This window comes from Chenopodium quinoa, unplaced genomic scaffold (assembly GCF_001683475.1).
Source record: "Chenopodium quinoa cultivar QQ74 unplaced genomic scaffold, ASM168347v1, whole genome shotgun sequence".
NCBI lineage: Eukaryota > Viridiplantae > Streptophyta > Magnoliopsida > Caryophyllales > Amaranthaceae > Chenopodium > Chenopodium quinoa.
Genome location: NW_018745105.1, coordinates 1,593,410 through 1,611,844, shown reverse-complemented (window position 1 = coordinate 1,611,844; position 18,435 = coordinate 1,593,410). Strand labels below are relative to the sequence as shown.

General features: G+C 32.2%; 1 protein-coding gene across 1 annotated transcript; it reads right to left on the bottom strand.

The window, feature by feature from the left end:
• Nucleotides 1–8,878: 8,878 nt before the first annotated feature.
• On the bottom strand, nucleotides 8,879–18,435 carry LOC110709980 (chaperone protein dnaJ GFA2, mitochondrial-like). Its single transcript, XM_021888237.1, has 7 exons — nucleotides 16,937–18,435; nucleotides 13,114–13,205; nucleotides 12,955–13,026; nucleotides 10,238–10,294; nucleotides 10,092–10,140; nucleotides 9,480–9,546; nucleotides 8,879–9,351 (listed from the first exon to the last, which is right to left on the bottom strand). Exons 1-7 carry the CDS (start codon nucleotides 17,052–17,054, stop codon nucleotides 9,255–9,257), a joined length of 552 nt encoding a protein of 183 aa, XP_021743929.1. The 5' UTR covers nucleotides 17,055–18,435; the 3' UTR covers nucleotides 8,879–9,254.

The following is an 18,435-nucleotide window of genomic DNA, read 5'->3' as shown; positions in this document are numbered from 1 at the left end:
ATTGATAATAGGTCCTCCTCTAGATCATTGGGCCGCATATAAAAACCAAATCGGGCCCAGTTTAGTATTTTGGCCATAACTTCCTCATTATTCATCGGAATTGGGCTTATAATATATCGTTGGAATGTTATTTTCAATCCCATCCAAATACACTATTATTGAACCCTTATCATGGATCAAACTAAAATGGAATGCACGTTTTTCATAAATAAGGTAAGAAAAGAAATATTTTCAAAAAAGAAAGAAGATATTTTAATAAAAACATCCTCATCACTAGACTTTTCACACTTTCGCTTTGTTCGATAATCAAATGACATGAAAGGTATTCATCATTGGGTTTGGTTTTGAGGAGACACATTTGGGTGTCTACACGGAGGAGAGAGAATTTACGCTTTACTTTTTTGTTTGCATTTAATTTGTCTGAATTGATCCTAGACATCATTCTAGCGCTCTGTATCTTAAATCCACGGTTGTGATTGTTCTTAGTTCCTATTATAGAGCTAGTTCTCATTATAGGTTAATCGGACAATATACATGCTTCTTGTGTCATTAATGATATTTTCTTAATTTTTCAACTTTGTAAAGTGTTTTCCAGTTTCATTTATGAAAAGTGAATGAAAAATTAGTAAAAGTATGAGAAATCAATCAAAAATAAATTAGAGTGCAAAATGAAGAAAGGTCAAAGAATGGAGATAAATAATATTCAAAGAAGAGTGGATGAGAAGATGAAAATAATTTAGAAGAGATTAAAAATAAATACCAACTAAGGTCGTGTTCTATTCACCTTATTTTTGATAAAATGAAATTATTTTTATTGAATTTAAGTTATTTTACTAAACTTAAAGTACTTTTACTTAACCAAAATTTAAATTGTTGAACTGAAATTGTCAATCATGGACAATATTACTTGACCCATAATTAACCCATTTTCACATGCATTAAGAGAATGAGTTAATACTAATTTACGTACATTGCACAGGTATTGTACAAATGTTGTACGCTTGTTGCACACTTGTCCGTAGTACAAATATTACAAGTTTTAAATCTTGGAAGACAATCCACTTTCTCTATTGTTTGATGATCGATGATTAACATATTGTGCTACTTCTTAAATTTTCAGTTGTTGATTTGGTATCAAGCCAACTTTTATCTTTTGGCATAATAAAGAATATAAAGCAAAAGTTCCACATACTTTCCACGAAAAAAAAAGTAATAATAATTTTAAGGTGAACTCAAAGTTGGTTATGATGATGAAAACATACTTGAAAACAGACATCAAAGAAAATGTATAAGGAAAGACCGCCAACAATGTCACATTTAATTTGTGTTTAAATTTGGAAACGTGCTTGAATACATGTACAATGGTGATGTTATGAGATCTCAAAAAACCACTCCAATACTTTGGAATGTCAATGTCAATATCGCTCCCCAAGTTGCATACTAATTCAATAAACTAACCAAAATTAATTACTCGTATTTCATTTTCCAATTAAACTAGCATAGTGCCCGTGCGATGCACGGTTTATAAATCAAACTATTAATTTTGTTTTTTAAAAAAAACATTATTATTCGAGTAGGAAAAAAAACAAAGATAATTCAACTATTAAATGCAATACGTAAAATAAATTAAAAATGTAATTTGAATAGTATTCTATGTCGTTTACATTTATTTGTTTATTCCTTTTATTTTTTTTATAGTACTGTTTTTTAAAAATGAAAAATAAAAAAAATACGCTCCACATAACTATACAAGAGAAGTAGACTAATTCATTTCCTACCTCCCGTAGATAAAAACTAAAATTTTCTTGTCATACCATTCGCTTCAGCTAACAGCAGCTATATAATGGAATATCTGCTTTACTCATTGTATTTCACTAAATCTATAGACATAATTATAACCTTATATTTGACCCACCACTATATACATTTCCTAAGCAAAATATACATTGTGTCAAAAAAACAATTATATAATATCCATACAGCCAATCAACAACTAATTGAATATACAACACAAATATATAGATATGGATATTGATAAATTATATATGAATAAAATATATTTATTAAGTTTTTTAAGAATAAAAGACATATTTTATCAACTAACCAATCATGTATGTTATATATATATATATATATATATATATATATATATATATATATATATATTTCTATACTGTAGTTATTTAAACTTTGTATATTATCATTACGTTAGTAAGGAAATATGAAAATTAAATGGTTATAGAAATGAGGATATTCTTCATGTAAATTTCATTAAAAAAAAAATCTATGTTAATGAAAAAAAATATTTTAAAATTATATAAATTCTTTAATTATTATTAATGTATGCATAAATATTTGGAATAATATAATTATTGTTAGGAAAATAATGTTTAACCTTTTTTTAGGAAAAAGCTGCATTAGATTTACATTTTTTATTCTTAGTTAATTTAGTTTTACTTTAATTTTGTATATTCACAATTTGTAAACTCAATATTAATCTAAAATTACATTAGATACGTAGTCTAGAATTATATTGGATAGGTGGATACATATTGTGAAAAAATATGTACATATATATATTTGAAATTTAATAAACAAAAATTATTCATAAATATATAAGCTTTGAAAAAAAAATTATCATATTAGAAATTTAATCAATTATTTAGAATCAAGCAAATTCAATAAACTATATTTTGGAATCAAAATAAGTTATATAATAGACACTAACTAAAAAATACGCAATAAAATATGTAAAGTCCTTTTCATTTTCGAAAGAAAAAGAAGAAGAATTGAAGCCTTTGAAACCCTTTTCATGATGGTAAGAAAAAGATTAAGATATAATATTACAGATATAAGACAAGTTAATCATACAATGACACTTGTCAGCTACACGTTGATTCCTTTGTTTCTTATAGTGAAAAATTATTCGTTAATCTTCGTAAAAATGTACTAATTTAATATTACTTTCGTAGAAAATTATGCATCGTATTTATTATAGATCATGTCTATTGATGGTAGATTTTTTTTATTTATCAATAGACATGGTTATTATAATAGAAATTCACTTTATAGACATGGTTAGTAGACAATTGTTTGCCATTGTTATTAGTCACTTTGAAGCTAGATATAATATGGGAAGTGCCCTCTTTCACAAGACCTTCAAATCATTGAATGAGTGATTGTTTGATAATTGTTTGTATCTTATATCCCTGCATGTAACATGATCATTTATATATATATATATATATATATATATATATATATATATATATATAAATCAATTTTGCATTATAATTTTTAAAGTAAACACATTACAAAAAGTTAACACATGACATTTAATCAAACAACAAAAATTATTATGAAACTGTAACAATGTACCTTCTCATCAACTAAAATTAACTCAAGTTAATTAAGATTTGTTTGTATTGGAATATTCAAGTTGGTACCATAACCTCCCAATTCGAAATTGTATTCACCATGATTCTTTAAGAGCGATGAGGTTAGATATCATAATAAATGCCATATTGAAGATCATTATATATATATATATATATATATATATATATATATATATATATATATATATATATATATATATATATATATAATTGAGATCATGTGAGAACCAAGGTGAATAATAGGAACTAGGAACTAATCTCAGTCATTGATCGCACACCATCTAATGACTCATATTGCACCCGCTCTCATTAATGGTATTCTCGTAATTTTGCTGTTTTCAAACTTTTTTCCAGTTTTTGTTTTTTAACTTTTAAGGCAATTTCATTTACTTTAAGACTGATTTCATTTACTTTTACTAAATTTTCATTTACTTTTGAGAAATGAAACTATAAACTACTTTAAAAAGTTAAAATATTACAAAAATGCCATTAATGATACGGGATGCATGTGAGTCGTCCGATTAACATGATCTAAGGGCCTAGATTAGTTCTTAGTTCTTATTTTAGCGTTGGTTCTCATTATAACTTGGTTATATATATATATATATATATTAAAATATTACAAAAATGCCATTAATGATACGGGATGCATGTGAGTCGTCCGATTAACATGATCTAAGGGCCTAGATTAGTTCTTAGTTCTTATTTTAGCGTTGGTTCTCATTATAACTTGGTTATATATATATATATATATATATATATATATATATATATATATATATATATATATATATATATATATATATATATATATATATATATGACCTTAAAATGAAGATTGTAAAGAATTTCTTGCTATTATGTATAAAGATGAAAATACAAAAAAAAAAAATTGTATCGTAATTTATTATTTGAATATTATGATTTGATTTAAAATGTTAACTATATTTTATTTTTGCCATATTTGTGTAAAAAAATATGTGACAAAATATTTATATTTGATGTTCGTATCATGTTGCCATAATCAATAACTTTCATATATGGTTGGCCACACCGTGTGGCCAATCACAATTTTTTGTAAAAAAATAATTCCCCTCTCTCTCATCATCTCGTTCTCCTCTTCTCTTTCTAGCTTTTCTCCACATTCTCTTTCATCTTCTCTTTATTTCTCTCTTCCTATTCTCTTTCTCTTCTTCTCTTTCACTTCATTTCTTACATCTTCTAGCCGCCACCACCGGAACTAACCATTGTAACAACACCAACACCGACATTAACAACCACCAACAACAAAATCGCACAACAACAACGTCGCAAAACGGTCTTTTCGTCTCCCTTTCTCTCTCTTCCCATGATCAAAACAAATTGAAGGTTTTCAGGTCAAATTCGATCATGAAAACTCTAAAGTCGAATTTGACCTCGTAAACCCAACTTCAAGGCTTTATGTGGTTGAATTAAGGTATATATTTCTTTTTTTTCAATTTTGGTTTTATTTTGTTGTCATTTTTTTAAACCTAGAGGTTTATTGTTTAATTTGTGGTTGAAAATTTATGGAGTTGGTGGTTGGCGGTGGCTGTTGGAGTTCGAGTTTTGGGGGTTTTGGGGTTATTTAGTCTACAAGGTTGGTGAGGGGTTACTAGGTCGGTTAGAGGTTACTTTTTTAGCAGTTAAGTTGGTAAGGGGTTACTAAGTCAATCAGGGCCGGACCTCTCCCTGTGCAAACAGACCTACTACACAAGGCCCCCAATTTTATGGGGCCCATTTTCACATAAAGCCCCCCCCCCAAAAAAAAAAAAAAAAAAAAAGTCAGCCATCTCGTTATCTCCGCAAGATTGACTAAGTATTCCAGTATTCCTCACAATCAATCTACTTTCCAATCAATCTAGCTTCCATTTTCAATATTATCAAACTTTTCAAATTTCAATCTCCAATTTAATTTCACTACTTTGAATATGAAATTTCCATCCCTTTTTCTATTCCATATCTCTTTCAATGCTGAATTCTCCTTAACCTTCTTATTTTACCCAAAAATAATTATTAATTATCTCACTTTCCTCTTCCAATTTTCAATGGAAGAATTAATTTTTCAGTCTTTACCATTACTTCTCTTGATTTTCGTTTATTATCAAACATTCAAACGGCTAATTTTTTTTACCATTTATAAATTTTCAAACGATTTCAGAATTTTCTACAACTCCTACTCAAAATTATTTTTGGGAGAAAAAAAAATACGATTTATATATTGTTTGATGAGATTTGATGTTTCTGTTTTGGAATTTTGGTTGTGGAGTTGTCCATAACCTTACTAGCTGGGCCCCATTTTATAATTTTTTATATAATATGTAAGTATTATAATTTTTTCTCGTTAGGGCCCCATTTTAGAGTTTAGAACAGGGCCTCGAAATTTAACGGAACGACCCTGAAGTCAATCATGGGTTATTAGATCAGGGGTTATTAGGTCAGGGGTTACTAGATCCGTCAGGGGTTACTTAGTTAAGGGTTACTAGGTCAGTCATGAGTTACTTGGTTTGGGGTTATTAGGTTGGTCAGACACTCGGTCAGAGATTACTTAGTCAATCAGGGGTTACTTGTGTCGTGTGGCCAGCCGCACACAAAAACCCTGTATTGCTTGACCTTTTTTTTTTTTTTTAGATATAACATTACTAGACTTTACTAATTCGATATGAAATTACATCTTATCATTATCCATTTACCAAAATATTGTACTCTAATATTACATTACATGCATGTTACTGTAAATTAAATTACATGTTACATCTCTACTTAGTATTTAAAAACACAAACCATAAATTTTTTATATGACACATGCGTTACAAGTCACTCATTACCCCCATATGTCACATGCCACCTCCCCTAATATTTATATTTTAGTCTTTATGCATTCTACAACTTGCAAATTCAAGTAAGAAATTGAAGTATTTCATTTCCACCATAATGAAATAAAGTTCAATTAATTAGTTACTCCATCCGTCCCTTTTTTACATTTCTGCTTTCTTTTTTTGGTATTCCAAAATTACATTCATCCTTTCCTTTTTTAGTAAGTATTTTTTTTTCCAAAAATCCCAAATTATCCCTCTTTTTCTGTTTTGTAATTAATGCTCACTCTTACTTTCCTATTCTCACTCTTATTTTCCCCCGGCCTAAAAAAATTCAGAATCCTTGTACCTAAATTTAGATGAATATGATTGGTTCTAAATTTTCAATAGGAGCATGTTACTGGTCTTTTTTTTTTTTTTTTTTTGCAAAGGATTGATGACATGGCATCATTAAATATTAATTCTTATTTGTTTTACTCAAAGACATCATTTAATGTTTTGCACTTCCCATTGTGTTTTGTTTTATTGTTATTTGTTTTATTCTTAATTCCTTAATTCCTGTGTAATTTTACAAACAGAAATGTAAAAAAGGGACGGAGGGAGTACATTACATTAACATATGGATTATAATAAAAATTGTCTTTTCATCTCCTAGACTTTAAATATAATTTAAACTAATATGTCATTTTATATCTCACAATCTTCATGTATGTATATATCTAACTAAATTCCTTCATCTTCATTTACAATTCTACCCTCACTCTTTTTTTCTTTTAATTTTAAAAATGAAACAATGATTTCGTATGATTACTGGTGCATTGAACGAGCCAAAAACATAGGCGGATCTAGGGGGTGGCCAACCCGGGCCTTGGCCTCCCCTATGCCCATATTTTGATACATATAAATAAAAAATCTTGTGTGAAAAATATAAGTCTTGTAATTGGTTTAGTTGGTTAGTTACTTGATGTATAGATGTGGGAAGGTCAAGGGTTCAATTCCCCTTATTTGCACATTTTAATTAAACTAGCCCATTTTAATTATTTTTAATTAATTTGTTTATTTAATAGTGAAAACCTATTAAAATGGATAGGAAAACCTAGAGAGAGAAAACTAGAGAGAGTTAAAATACACAGAAAACCTCTCAAATACTCTAAACCTCTTCAGAAAACCTCTCATCAAATACTCTAAACTTCTCCAAAGAAATCCTCTCAAAACCTAAAATAAGAACAACAAGCATTCGGCATGCCGTTCTACTATAGAAGATCACTCGTGGAAGAGATCAAGCCTCGACGGCCCTCAACACGAAGGAAAGAAGGATTTCAAATCATCAAAATCTCTACATCAAATAGTCATTGATCGAGATCAAGCCTCTTCGGCCCTCAATCAAGAATTTAAGTCAAAGGTCTACGTCAACAACAAATTAAAGGTCTACATCAATAACAAGTCAAAGGTCTGCCTCGACAGCCCTCGTTCGAGAATCAAGTCAATCTTTGAATCACATCAAAGTCAAAATGGAGATCGAATCAGATGATCAAATTAGAGATTGTACCCAAAATTATCAAATTAATAAAATTCACACTTTGTTGCATTTGTTTTGAATCTATATTTGGCAGATTTAAAATTTGTGTTCACAGATATGAAACTACATGCTAACAATGATACGAACCATAATATTACAATTTAATTTACTAATTAGATAAGAAATTTATAGCAATATTATGCTTGGATCGTATCACTGTGCTAGACTTTGCTAACTATATATGACATTATAGTTTTCGCATAATACTTTACGTAGTAATTTAGAATTTTCTTTGTTCCAAAAAAAAAATAAAAAAAATAAAAAATAAGGAATGAGCTTACGGTTAAATTTAGAATATTTTTTCATGAAATCAGAGAAATAAATTTAGTCATTATAAAACCTAGACCTAGTTATTGGATAGGGTAGTCTAATAGGGTTAGGGTCCAGCTTATAAGACCCTTATTGAATAAGTTCAGAGCCAAAATATTTATCCAATTTAATATATAAAGAAAAAAGATAATGTAAAATTTACTCTATATGGTATTTTGGTTACATATTTTTGTATTCGTATGTATTTAACAATAACTTTGTTAAATATTTATTGTTAAATATTTATTTTAATTAATAACTTATAGGCCCATACCCGCTATTAGCCCTATAATATGTGACCCTCTTTGACTCAAGCCACGATTAACTGACTAACTATAACTTGACCTGCCCAACAATAAGGTCTAATAAACTCTCCAACACAAATCCCCTTTAATACCAGCTGAATGAACCATTATCCTACATTTCATTTAGGTTTTTTAAAAAAAAAAAATATTTTATTAAGTACGAAAGTCTTATCAAATTAAAACCTCACAAGTCAATTCAATTTAAGGTTGTACGGGTAAAGAGGATTAATGGTAGATATGTCCAATATGTACTGCTGATAAAATTGGAAAACCAATAGAATCACAAATCACTACGCAAATGTCATTCCTTTTTTTTTGGACCCGAATACAACGGGAACTAATAGAACAATGCAATGTCATTCCTAAAACCTACCAAAACCAGTAAAAAAATGTTTAATTCACAAAGGAAAAATGAGTCATCTACTTATCATAAGCCAAAAAAAAAAAAAAAAAAAAACTCAACAAGGTACATTGTAAATTTGTATTTATTCAGACTTAATATATACAGTACAAACCTGGCAATGCAGCCAATTTCTTGTTTGCATATAACAGCGTCAAATCGACCAAGTATTTATGTCCTACAAAAATTTTCAGCTCACTAATAGGTTAAGCTAATCATATAACACATATTCGGCCAACCCCCTCCCGTACCACTGTCCCAAAAAAGAGCAACCTCGCTAACAATTTCAACCCCTTCAACAAATAAAAAAAAACGTAAATTATTTAAAATCCAGGAATAACAAATTGAGTTTTCTTCTTTAGCTGCATGACAGCATGAGAGATCATGCAGTTCAGATTTTGCTACTTTGTTTATGAAAACCAAGATTATCTATCTAGAGGCACCAGCTGCAGCACGTTTGTCACATTCTCCTTGCTCTTCTTTGGAAAATTCTTCTATTAGTTCCCGCTGTCTTGGGGTCAAGCTCCTGCCAATTGTTCACCACCCACATAACACCCTCACATTAGATAGGGGATAATCTATTGTTAAAGAATCCCTAAAACACATGTAAAATCTACAAAAATCATCAGCATTTGAAAAACTAAGCCAACTTACGTTGGGATGCTGACATTGAAGTGCACAAACTGATCCCCAAATGAGGCAGAGCCCCTTGCTTTAATTCCTGCAAGAATCACATAACGTAACAAGATTTCAGGGTACAAAATTTCAACATGCATGATGCCACACAGAGAGCTCAGTAAACCTAGTGGACGGTAGATGTTAACTCTATCTTTGAAAACCTCCCCTGCCGTACCGATGACCAGATTCCTAAAAACTAGAGGTTAAATAAGTTGGGAATAAGATATAGCTAGAATGTTATTAACAATTTAACACAAATTTAAGCATGAAAGATATTGCCTAGAAACGAGATGGTGAAGCAAACTTGTCTATTTCTGAATAGTAAATTAAATTTTACCCTATATTAAAGTTGAGACTTGAGAGACTGCACTAATATTTAAAACAACAGAGTTGAGCTACTACTACTACAGTTTTGTATTATATATTTTGCAAAACATATCAACAGCTTCCTTACATGATACAACAACCATCCATGTTCCTCAAACCAGAATTACAAACCATACAAATTAGAAATCGGGGAAACCATATGGGATAAAATTGAACACGCAAAAATGCAAAATATAGCATTCAGTTATGCCTTCTGCTCACCTTTTTTCTTCAGCACGACCTTCTGATTTGGTTGGGTCCCAGGACGAACCTTTATCAAAGAAAAAGAAAAAAAAATAGAGTTCAATATGAATCTTCACTGCCAACAAAACTTCAAGACTCTACAAACAAAGAGACATTGCACAAACCTTAAGAACAACATCTCCAGTTAGAGTTGGAACCTGGATTGTCCCACCCAAAATTGCCTGCACAAGGGATTCAGTTCTCAAATATTAATAATATAACCTTCGGTAAGTCAAACAAGAGGAGAGAGTTTCATCACTGATCATAATAAAGACTTGGTGTCGGGAATTACTAACCATAAGTTGGAAAGAAAAAAAAAAAAAAAAAAACCTGCAATCTGTTCATGTTCATGAAGATGTAAAAGTGGGTCATGGCCACAGACAATCCTTCCATCTTTAGGCTATATAATTTTAAATAAATAGTCTGGCTTTGATGTTGCATTAAACATGATCTTGAAGTCTAAGGATTGGGATTAGAGTTCCAGGAAGGGGTACATCATACAAATGATGCAGCATTACTCCCTAGTCACGTCCCTATGACGGAACTCTGGATATAGGAATGACAATGTTTTACCTTTCACAGTTAACGTTACTGTAGTGTTCATGAAAACTTCAATTTACCCTTCACTATTTTGGATTTGTTGCAAATGCATTTTGCGGGGTTCTGATGATGCAAGGAGAAGAAGATTCTATATTGCTATTCTTTAGCAGAATTTGCGCATCTTTACAGGAACTACTTAGTCGTGCAATTTGATGTGTGATACAATAACTTATTGTTATGCTTCCAAGATGATCCAAGTTAATGGAAGAAAGATCACAAATGGTTTTGATGCGGAACAAGGTGAAGAACATACATCTAGATGATATCTCAATCACTTAAATGTTCTAACATTCATATCGAATCAAACAAAGGTGTTCTTAATCTCAGAAGAGATGCTTAACAATCCTGCTTTAACCAAAAATTTAATAAAATATTGCAACCTTAAAATTTTTATTTTATTTTTAAAACAAATTGCAACCTTAATTTTATTAAGCCATGTAATCTATCAAAAAACACTTCATCCATCTTATATATTCAACCTAATTCTTGTAGATACACAATTTAAGAAAATATTGAAAAAAGTGAATGATTGTAAGATAAAAGTGGGATGAAGCAAGAGAGAAAAGAGAAAATACAATAACACAGAGTGTCGGTAAAAGGGGCAAACCTAAAATACAAGTAAGAAAAATGAGTAGAACAAAAAGAATGGAGCAAGTATATCCCAGATAAAGCTACTAACCCCCCTAGCGTTACTATAGAAAATTCGTACAAAATAAAAATAACTATGCTAGTCTAAATTTTTTGAAAAATTATACATCAACTAATGCTAATAACAATTATTTTATTTGCAAAGAATAAATAATTCCTCCTATAACCCTCTTAGCCTCTTCTAATAAGAAGCCACAAAAGAACCTAGCTCAAATATGATCATAAACCCATTGAGTACTTTTAACCTGAAAGCAATCATCAAATGGCATCATACAATCTGTGGCCAGATGGGAGAAACCCAATATAACGACAATCAAATAGACCGAATATTACTTTGACTTGTTCTGAAAGCTGCGTAACATCTTCAACCAACCTTTATCGTACGCACCTTTTAGTGCGGCACCATAATATAAACAAGTCATGCTAAAAAATTAGACTTGGGTAGGTTTATTGATATCGTACCAACTAATTGTCATCCTTGTGGCGTAAATTACTCATTCAAGTGTTACGAATTAAGCCTAATTTGTAAAGATGTTGCTGAATTAGGACAGCTGTAATCCTACTTTTATATTTAGTTTTCTTTGTTCTCCGACACATACAACGCTCAACACGGGCTACAGTGCTACACGGCTCCAGAAAAGTGTTGGGACAAGTGTCGATATCCAGTTCACCGTTGACCCAATTATCTTCTTTGTAATTACAGACCTAGTTTAGACCAAAAACCTATATTTAAAATTCATAAAATGGAGGACACCTACAGGCAATAAAACGATAGGGCTTATAGAAACCTGAGAGGTGCTTCTCCACAGTGGATATATCCACCATGGGCCCATGGCTGACATAGCAGCTATTTCACGAGAGCGAAGAAAGAGAAAGAGGGAAGAAAGCTTTAGTGTTGTATTTAATTGATGATGGGGCATGGAAATTGATCTAGATTTAATTCTCAGATTCACTACATTTAATTGAATGGTGGGTAAAACAGAAGTAGGCCACGTGGCTTTTTATGGAGTAGTTTAATTTATTTTTACTCCGTGTATTTTTATTTTCCATGTACAATACTTCATCCGTTTGGAATTAGTTGCAACATGGGTGTGGGCACAAAGATTATGGAAAAGGGAGTTAGTGGGTTTTAGTCCCCACCATGGGGTATGAGATTAGGCAAAGAAGCCCTTGTGTAATAAAAAGGGAGTGCTGGTCCCCACATGTGCTACTTTTGGTATTTTATTAGGAAAAACTTACTAATTAGTGATGTCGCAACTAAACAAAAAATCCATTTTAGGGAAGTATTGCATCTATTTCCAATTGGAGGAAGTATCATTCTTTTAATGCTTGTACTTATGTTCATCTTATTGTTTTTAAAATTGTACTGTTTTTAAATAATATGAATGTCCAGATACTTCATATGGTAGCAGTATCTAAGTGCGTCGAAGTGTTGGACAATTTTGGAGGAGTGTTTGATCCTTTGACACCATGTTAGACACGACATCCAAATCCCAGTTGAAGTAACAGAACTATATTCTTTTGTTGTAAAAGCAAAAGAAACTATTCAGCCAAAAGCATAAACAAAATGGCAGAAAAAGTGAGAGCTATTTACCTGGGTGATACTCAAAACAGCATCGACATGAATGTCAGATCCTTCTCTTCGGAAAACTGGGTCTTCTCTAACCTGGGGTGCAAATTTGGTAAGATCATTGCAGCAGCAGAAGTAGCAATGGCAACAGTAGATCCAGGAACAAGAATTAGCAAGGGATACCTTAATGACAACATAAAGATCACCTGGCCCGTATCCATCAGGATCAGCTCCACCACTTCTAGATACCTTGATTGTTTCATTATTATCCACACCTGTAAACAAACCAAAATGTCAATATTGGTATGGAGCTGGTTTCCACGACATAAAAAGAATGGTTATCATCCAGCCTCCAGCTGGCTGCTTCTAACCGAGCATATAATTTCACACCACCCATAAGGAGACATGGAAAAGCCATAATGACGTATCACTTAAAAATATAAATAAACAACTTCTTGTGTTGATTTTGAAATACCAGCCTAGCTACTCCATCCAGAGAGTTATAATACCACAGAAAACACAAATATAAGCAAGTTGCAATAATATATACTACCTCCGGTCCAATTCACTCGCAACAAAGGACAACTTTGAGGTTCCCAAGTCAAAAGATCTTAAGTATAGTTAGTGAAAGGTAAGGGAATACACTTAAGGATTAATCCAACCCACACAAAAAAACAAAAAAAAAAACAAAAAAAAAACAAAAAAAAAAAAAAAAATCAACTACAATTAAACTAATAACCCACCACCATTAGGACCACTCGCAGCACTGAAATACCCACCACCACCACCCAGTAGCACCGCACCACCACCGCACACACGATCTACCACCACCACTGCACCCACGAAACCACCAGCCGATCTACAACCACCATCGAACCCGCCGATCTGAAACCACGAAACCAACCCACCGAACCCGCCTTCTTGAAAAGATTCGTCCTCGAATCCAATAGGACTTCAACGATGACGCATAAAAAAAAATATCACAGCATAACAAACCGCTAGCTTCTTCCCAATGTTGCATATACCCATATTTTAGCATGCATGGAGAAGTTATGTAATCCTCCTTTGGAGTAAACGTATGTAAAGACTATACCTTTGTCAATTGTTCTAACTTGGCCACAAAATCTGGAACACACAGACTTGTAGGTCTCTCATATAATACAACAAAACATTTTACCAAGTGTTAGGAGACATTGGTTGCTCCTCAATAATGCAGCCTTGGTGCAATTCCATCACCATATCTGATTCTTGATGTAGATTGTCATTAACATTAAATTCCTTTCATTTTTCACCGTAGAAAATAAAGATTCCAAAATTTGTCAATATCTACTTTAATATTTTTTCTAAACTCTTGGGCCCTTGGCTTTAGTTTAATTTTTTTTACTAAAGTCTTGGCTTTAAAGCAACCACTGTTTTTCACCACTCCATAGCAAAATTTGTGAACGATGAAATCACAATTGGAACAAGTCCATAACCAATAAAATTTAAATGCTCGAACAATTTCTCCACCACATCCCTAAACTCATAGTTACAAAATAATCCACCAAACTAGCTAATATTAAAGTTAAATTTATCCCCATCTTTGGTCTTACCCCAAAAGCCCATTATATGCCAAGTTGACGCGAATTGGCAACCCAATATTGACCCTCAAAAGAAATAGCAGCTAACAATTCTTTTTTTTTTTCTTTTTTTATAAACTAAGATCGTGTAAGTAGGAAGAACTCACAATTTTAGGCTCTTGATACCAATTTGATGTGGATATGAATGGATGGAAGGTTGTATATAGATTTAATGGTGGAAAATTGTAGGATAGTGATAGAAGGCAACAACTTCTAAATTTGATCTTTTATGGTAGAAAAATGTTGGATAATGATAGAAGGCAACAACTTCTAAGTTTGATCTTAAAAGCAACAATCCTAAAACCCTAACAGCTACTTTAAACCTTAACAAAATTCTTTTCATGCCAAAGATCAACAATCTACTTTTTATTTCATAAAACATCCAAGATTGATGACATTTAACTAATATATATAGGAAAATAAAACTAACCTAAGTGCCTTGCAAGCAAACTAAGTAAAAGGCCCTAATAAATAATTGACGACCCATGACGTCTTAATAACTAATTAACAATAATTTGGAAGCCAAAGGCCCCACTAATATTCCCTCTAATCCTATTTGTTCTATCCATTTGGAATCTAGAGACTATTCATATGATAAGAGGATCTTCTAAGTTACTCTCAAGGGTCGTTTGGTTGGTAGAGGGGAAAAGGAAACACATTAGGAAAGGGAATGAGAGAGAAAGGAAAGCAACGCCTCCATTTATAATGTGTTGTTTGTTTTATTAAGTAAGAATGGGAATCAAATACTTCGTATGAAGCACCAGCATTCTCCACCACCAACATTGTTCTCCAACACCACCATTGCAATTGTTAGTCCTCAAGCCTCCAACATTGTCACCCCTCTATCCTCTATTGTCGCATCGTCCGACTCCAACACCCACCACCCGCCGTAGCCAGGCCATCCTTCTTCTCTCTCTTTTTTTAATTTTTTTTTTTTTTCATAGATCTCGTAGTTTGTTTTTAAGGTGTTAAGGGTTGTTTATTTGGGTGTTTGAGGTTGTTTATAGGGTGGTTTGAGTTGTTTATGGAGATGGTTAGGGTTTTTTGGGTGGTTTTCATTGTGGTTTTTTGGGGTAATAGGCGGCGAACGTGGTGGGTGTAAAGTTATTTTTGGGTGGGTTTGGGTGGTTTCGAGGATGGTGGGTTTTTTTTTTTGCTCTGTTTTGGGTGGTTTCGGTAAGGAAGGGTGGTTTTGGGTGTGGGTGGGTTTTTTTTTCCTTGGTGGTTTTAGGTGGTTTCGGTGGGGAAGGATGGTGGTTGTGCGGTGATGAGTGTTTGGGCGATGTTTCCGGTGGCTAGGCGGTGATTCTGGTGGCGGTTGGGAGGTGGTGATGATGTGGCCGATGTTTTTGGTGGCTGGCTGTGGTGTCAGTTGGTGTTTTCAAGGGTGGTCAACGTAGTTAGAAAGTTGGTCAAGGTAGTTGGCTAAAGAAGAATTTGGGGGGGGGGGGAATGAACACAGAGGAAAATGGGGTAATGGGAGGGGTAAAGGAATGATTGAATTTGTCTATCAAACATCAACAAAAGGATTTATGGTAATTGATTCCCATTCCCTTTGTTAAATACCCCCAACCAAACGGCCCCTCAGTATATAAAACAAAGCATTGGGTTTTATAAGATTTTGTCACAATGAGAAGTTTATTAATATTCAAATTTTACATCTTCACTAATATGAAACTAAAGAAATTTATGGTCAAAGTAATTCATTGACAAACAAGGGAGTATTAAGACAATAATAAAAACTCACTTAACCCCCACTTAAGAGTAAGGTAAAACCAAAAGCATACCAAAATAAAGCAATTAGTTATAAGCAAGGTCACTCAATTATAATGGTACATATAATATATATATTTATTCATTTATTTTGGTAACAATACCCTGAAAACTGGTTTATATAATTTTCAGTTTGTTGTATTAAAGCCAAAGACTATTAGGTTTCAACCCAAAGTGATTTGATAGTTTACCAAGTCATCATTGTACTATGTTATGACAATTTTTCTAGTCCAAGAATCTGCATGATTTTATAAGTTATCTTTCCTTTAAAAGAACAGGTGCTGGATATGAAAATAAACAAATAGAAGAGATCCACTTTTCCATCTCTCCCCTGAGATAAGCTGAGAGATGCTTACAGATATATACATTGTAGCCTTCTTAGCTTTGAATTACATATAGCACACAACCAACCCACAATCCAAATCCCAAATGCACATATTATCAATAATATGGAGACTTGGGCAACAATAATCATCCATAACACCCCTAACAATAACAATAACAATAACAATAACAATAATAATGGATAGGGTCATATAACATAATTAAAAGAAACACATAACCAGCTACAAACAGAAACATGCATAATCTGCTAATCAAAAAGAAGCTTTTACCAGGAATGATGTCTAGTCGAACAGACTTTGATCCCAGCACCACTCGATTACCATTGCAGGACTTGCAATATGTCTGTATGCCACATATCAAAAGCAAAAGAATTGTCAGATTCAACATATTATTCACCACATACAAATGTCTGTATGCCACATAGCAGGGAAGGTACTAACAAGATATTTGATTGAATCTCAAAAATGGTTAACACCAGATAAAGAAAAAAAAAATCCAGCATTTTAGTGAAGACATCCCAAATATGTATGCAGCTTTCAAGGTATGGACTGGTAATTCATCAGCAAAAAGGATGCTCTAAGAAGAAACTATTAATGACAAATAATAGTATACAACAGCATGAACATATTTAGTTGTAATGCGAACACTACTTGAGAATATTGTTGCAAGTATTAAATATACATTTTGGCATTCTTATTGCTTGAAAGATGGGTATCTAGTTATGTAGCAACACCTTGATTGCCTCATTTATCAATTGTAGGATCTTACAAATCTACAATCCGATTTTACTGATTCAATCCTACTTCCCTCATCAATCCAACCAGGGATACCAATCCTAACAGCCTTGGTTGCAACTAAAACCTATTTCAAAATTCAACCGTTTATCCATATTCAAGGCGTTGGTGAATTAATACATATGAGAAGCTCAAATCTTTATGCCTGATTGTTCGAGTAGGTATTGTTCTTGAACATTTGATTACAAATAGCTTTGAGTCACATCAGCAAGCAAAATTGCATCCAGAAAGGAATTGTCATAGAACAGAAATAAAAGGTGCAGAATACATACAGATTCTTTGATGATTGATAATATTGAGACATTGGGGTTGAGGGAGATATATTTCATGTTTTGGCTACATGGTCATCAAACTTTAAGGAAGTTTTGCAGCCTACTGCAGAGTGCAAAAACCATTGAAGGCCTAAAGCCCCTATATTGCTGTTTGTATATAAGCTACAGGGATTAAAAATAAAGAGGGTATGCCTAAAAGAAAATTGTAGTTAACACGCAGGCAACAGGTTTAACAGGTTTGATTCGGAGATTAGTCAATTGCCTCCGTGTGTTCTTTCAGCATTGTATTTCACTTTCTAGATAAGGAAGTCTCAAATTAAATGCATCACTTCCCTATTTAGTTGATAAATTCTCTCTGTCTCTCTCATGTCACAGGGGTCCTCTTTCTCTCTCTAACTCTCTCATCTCCAAAAACTGCATAGGTGTTTTTACAAATGCTGCATTTAATTAAACGGAAGAAGTATAATGTTTACAAAAGTTTTTTTTTTTCTAAAATTAACAAAAGCATTTAATATGCCACTAAATTCAAATTTTGCTGATCAAAAGTAATCTAAAAGGTGGGAAACATGATTATAAATGAAGTTCAAATTTTTTCATTCCCTACATCTGACAACTAAAATGGGACATTAGGGAGTACAAGTCAATGGTTTTACTTAAAATTAAAAAAATTCAGAAAATTAAACTTATCTACATAACATTCAA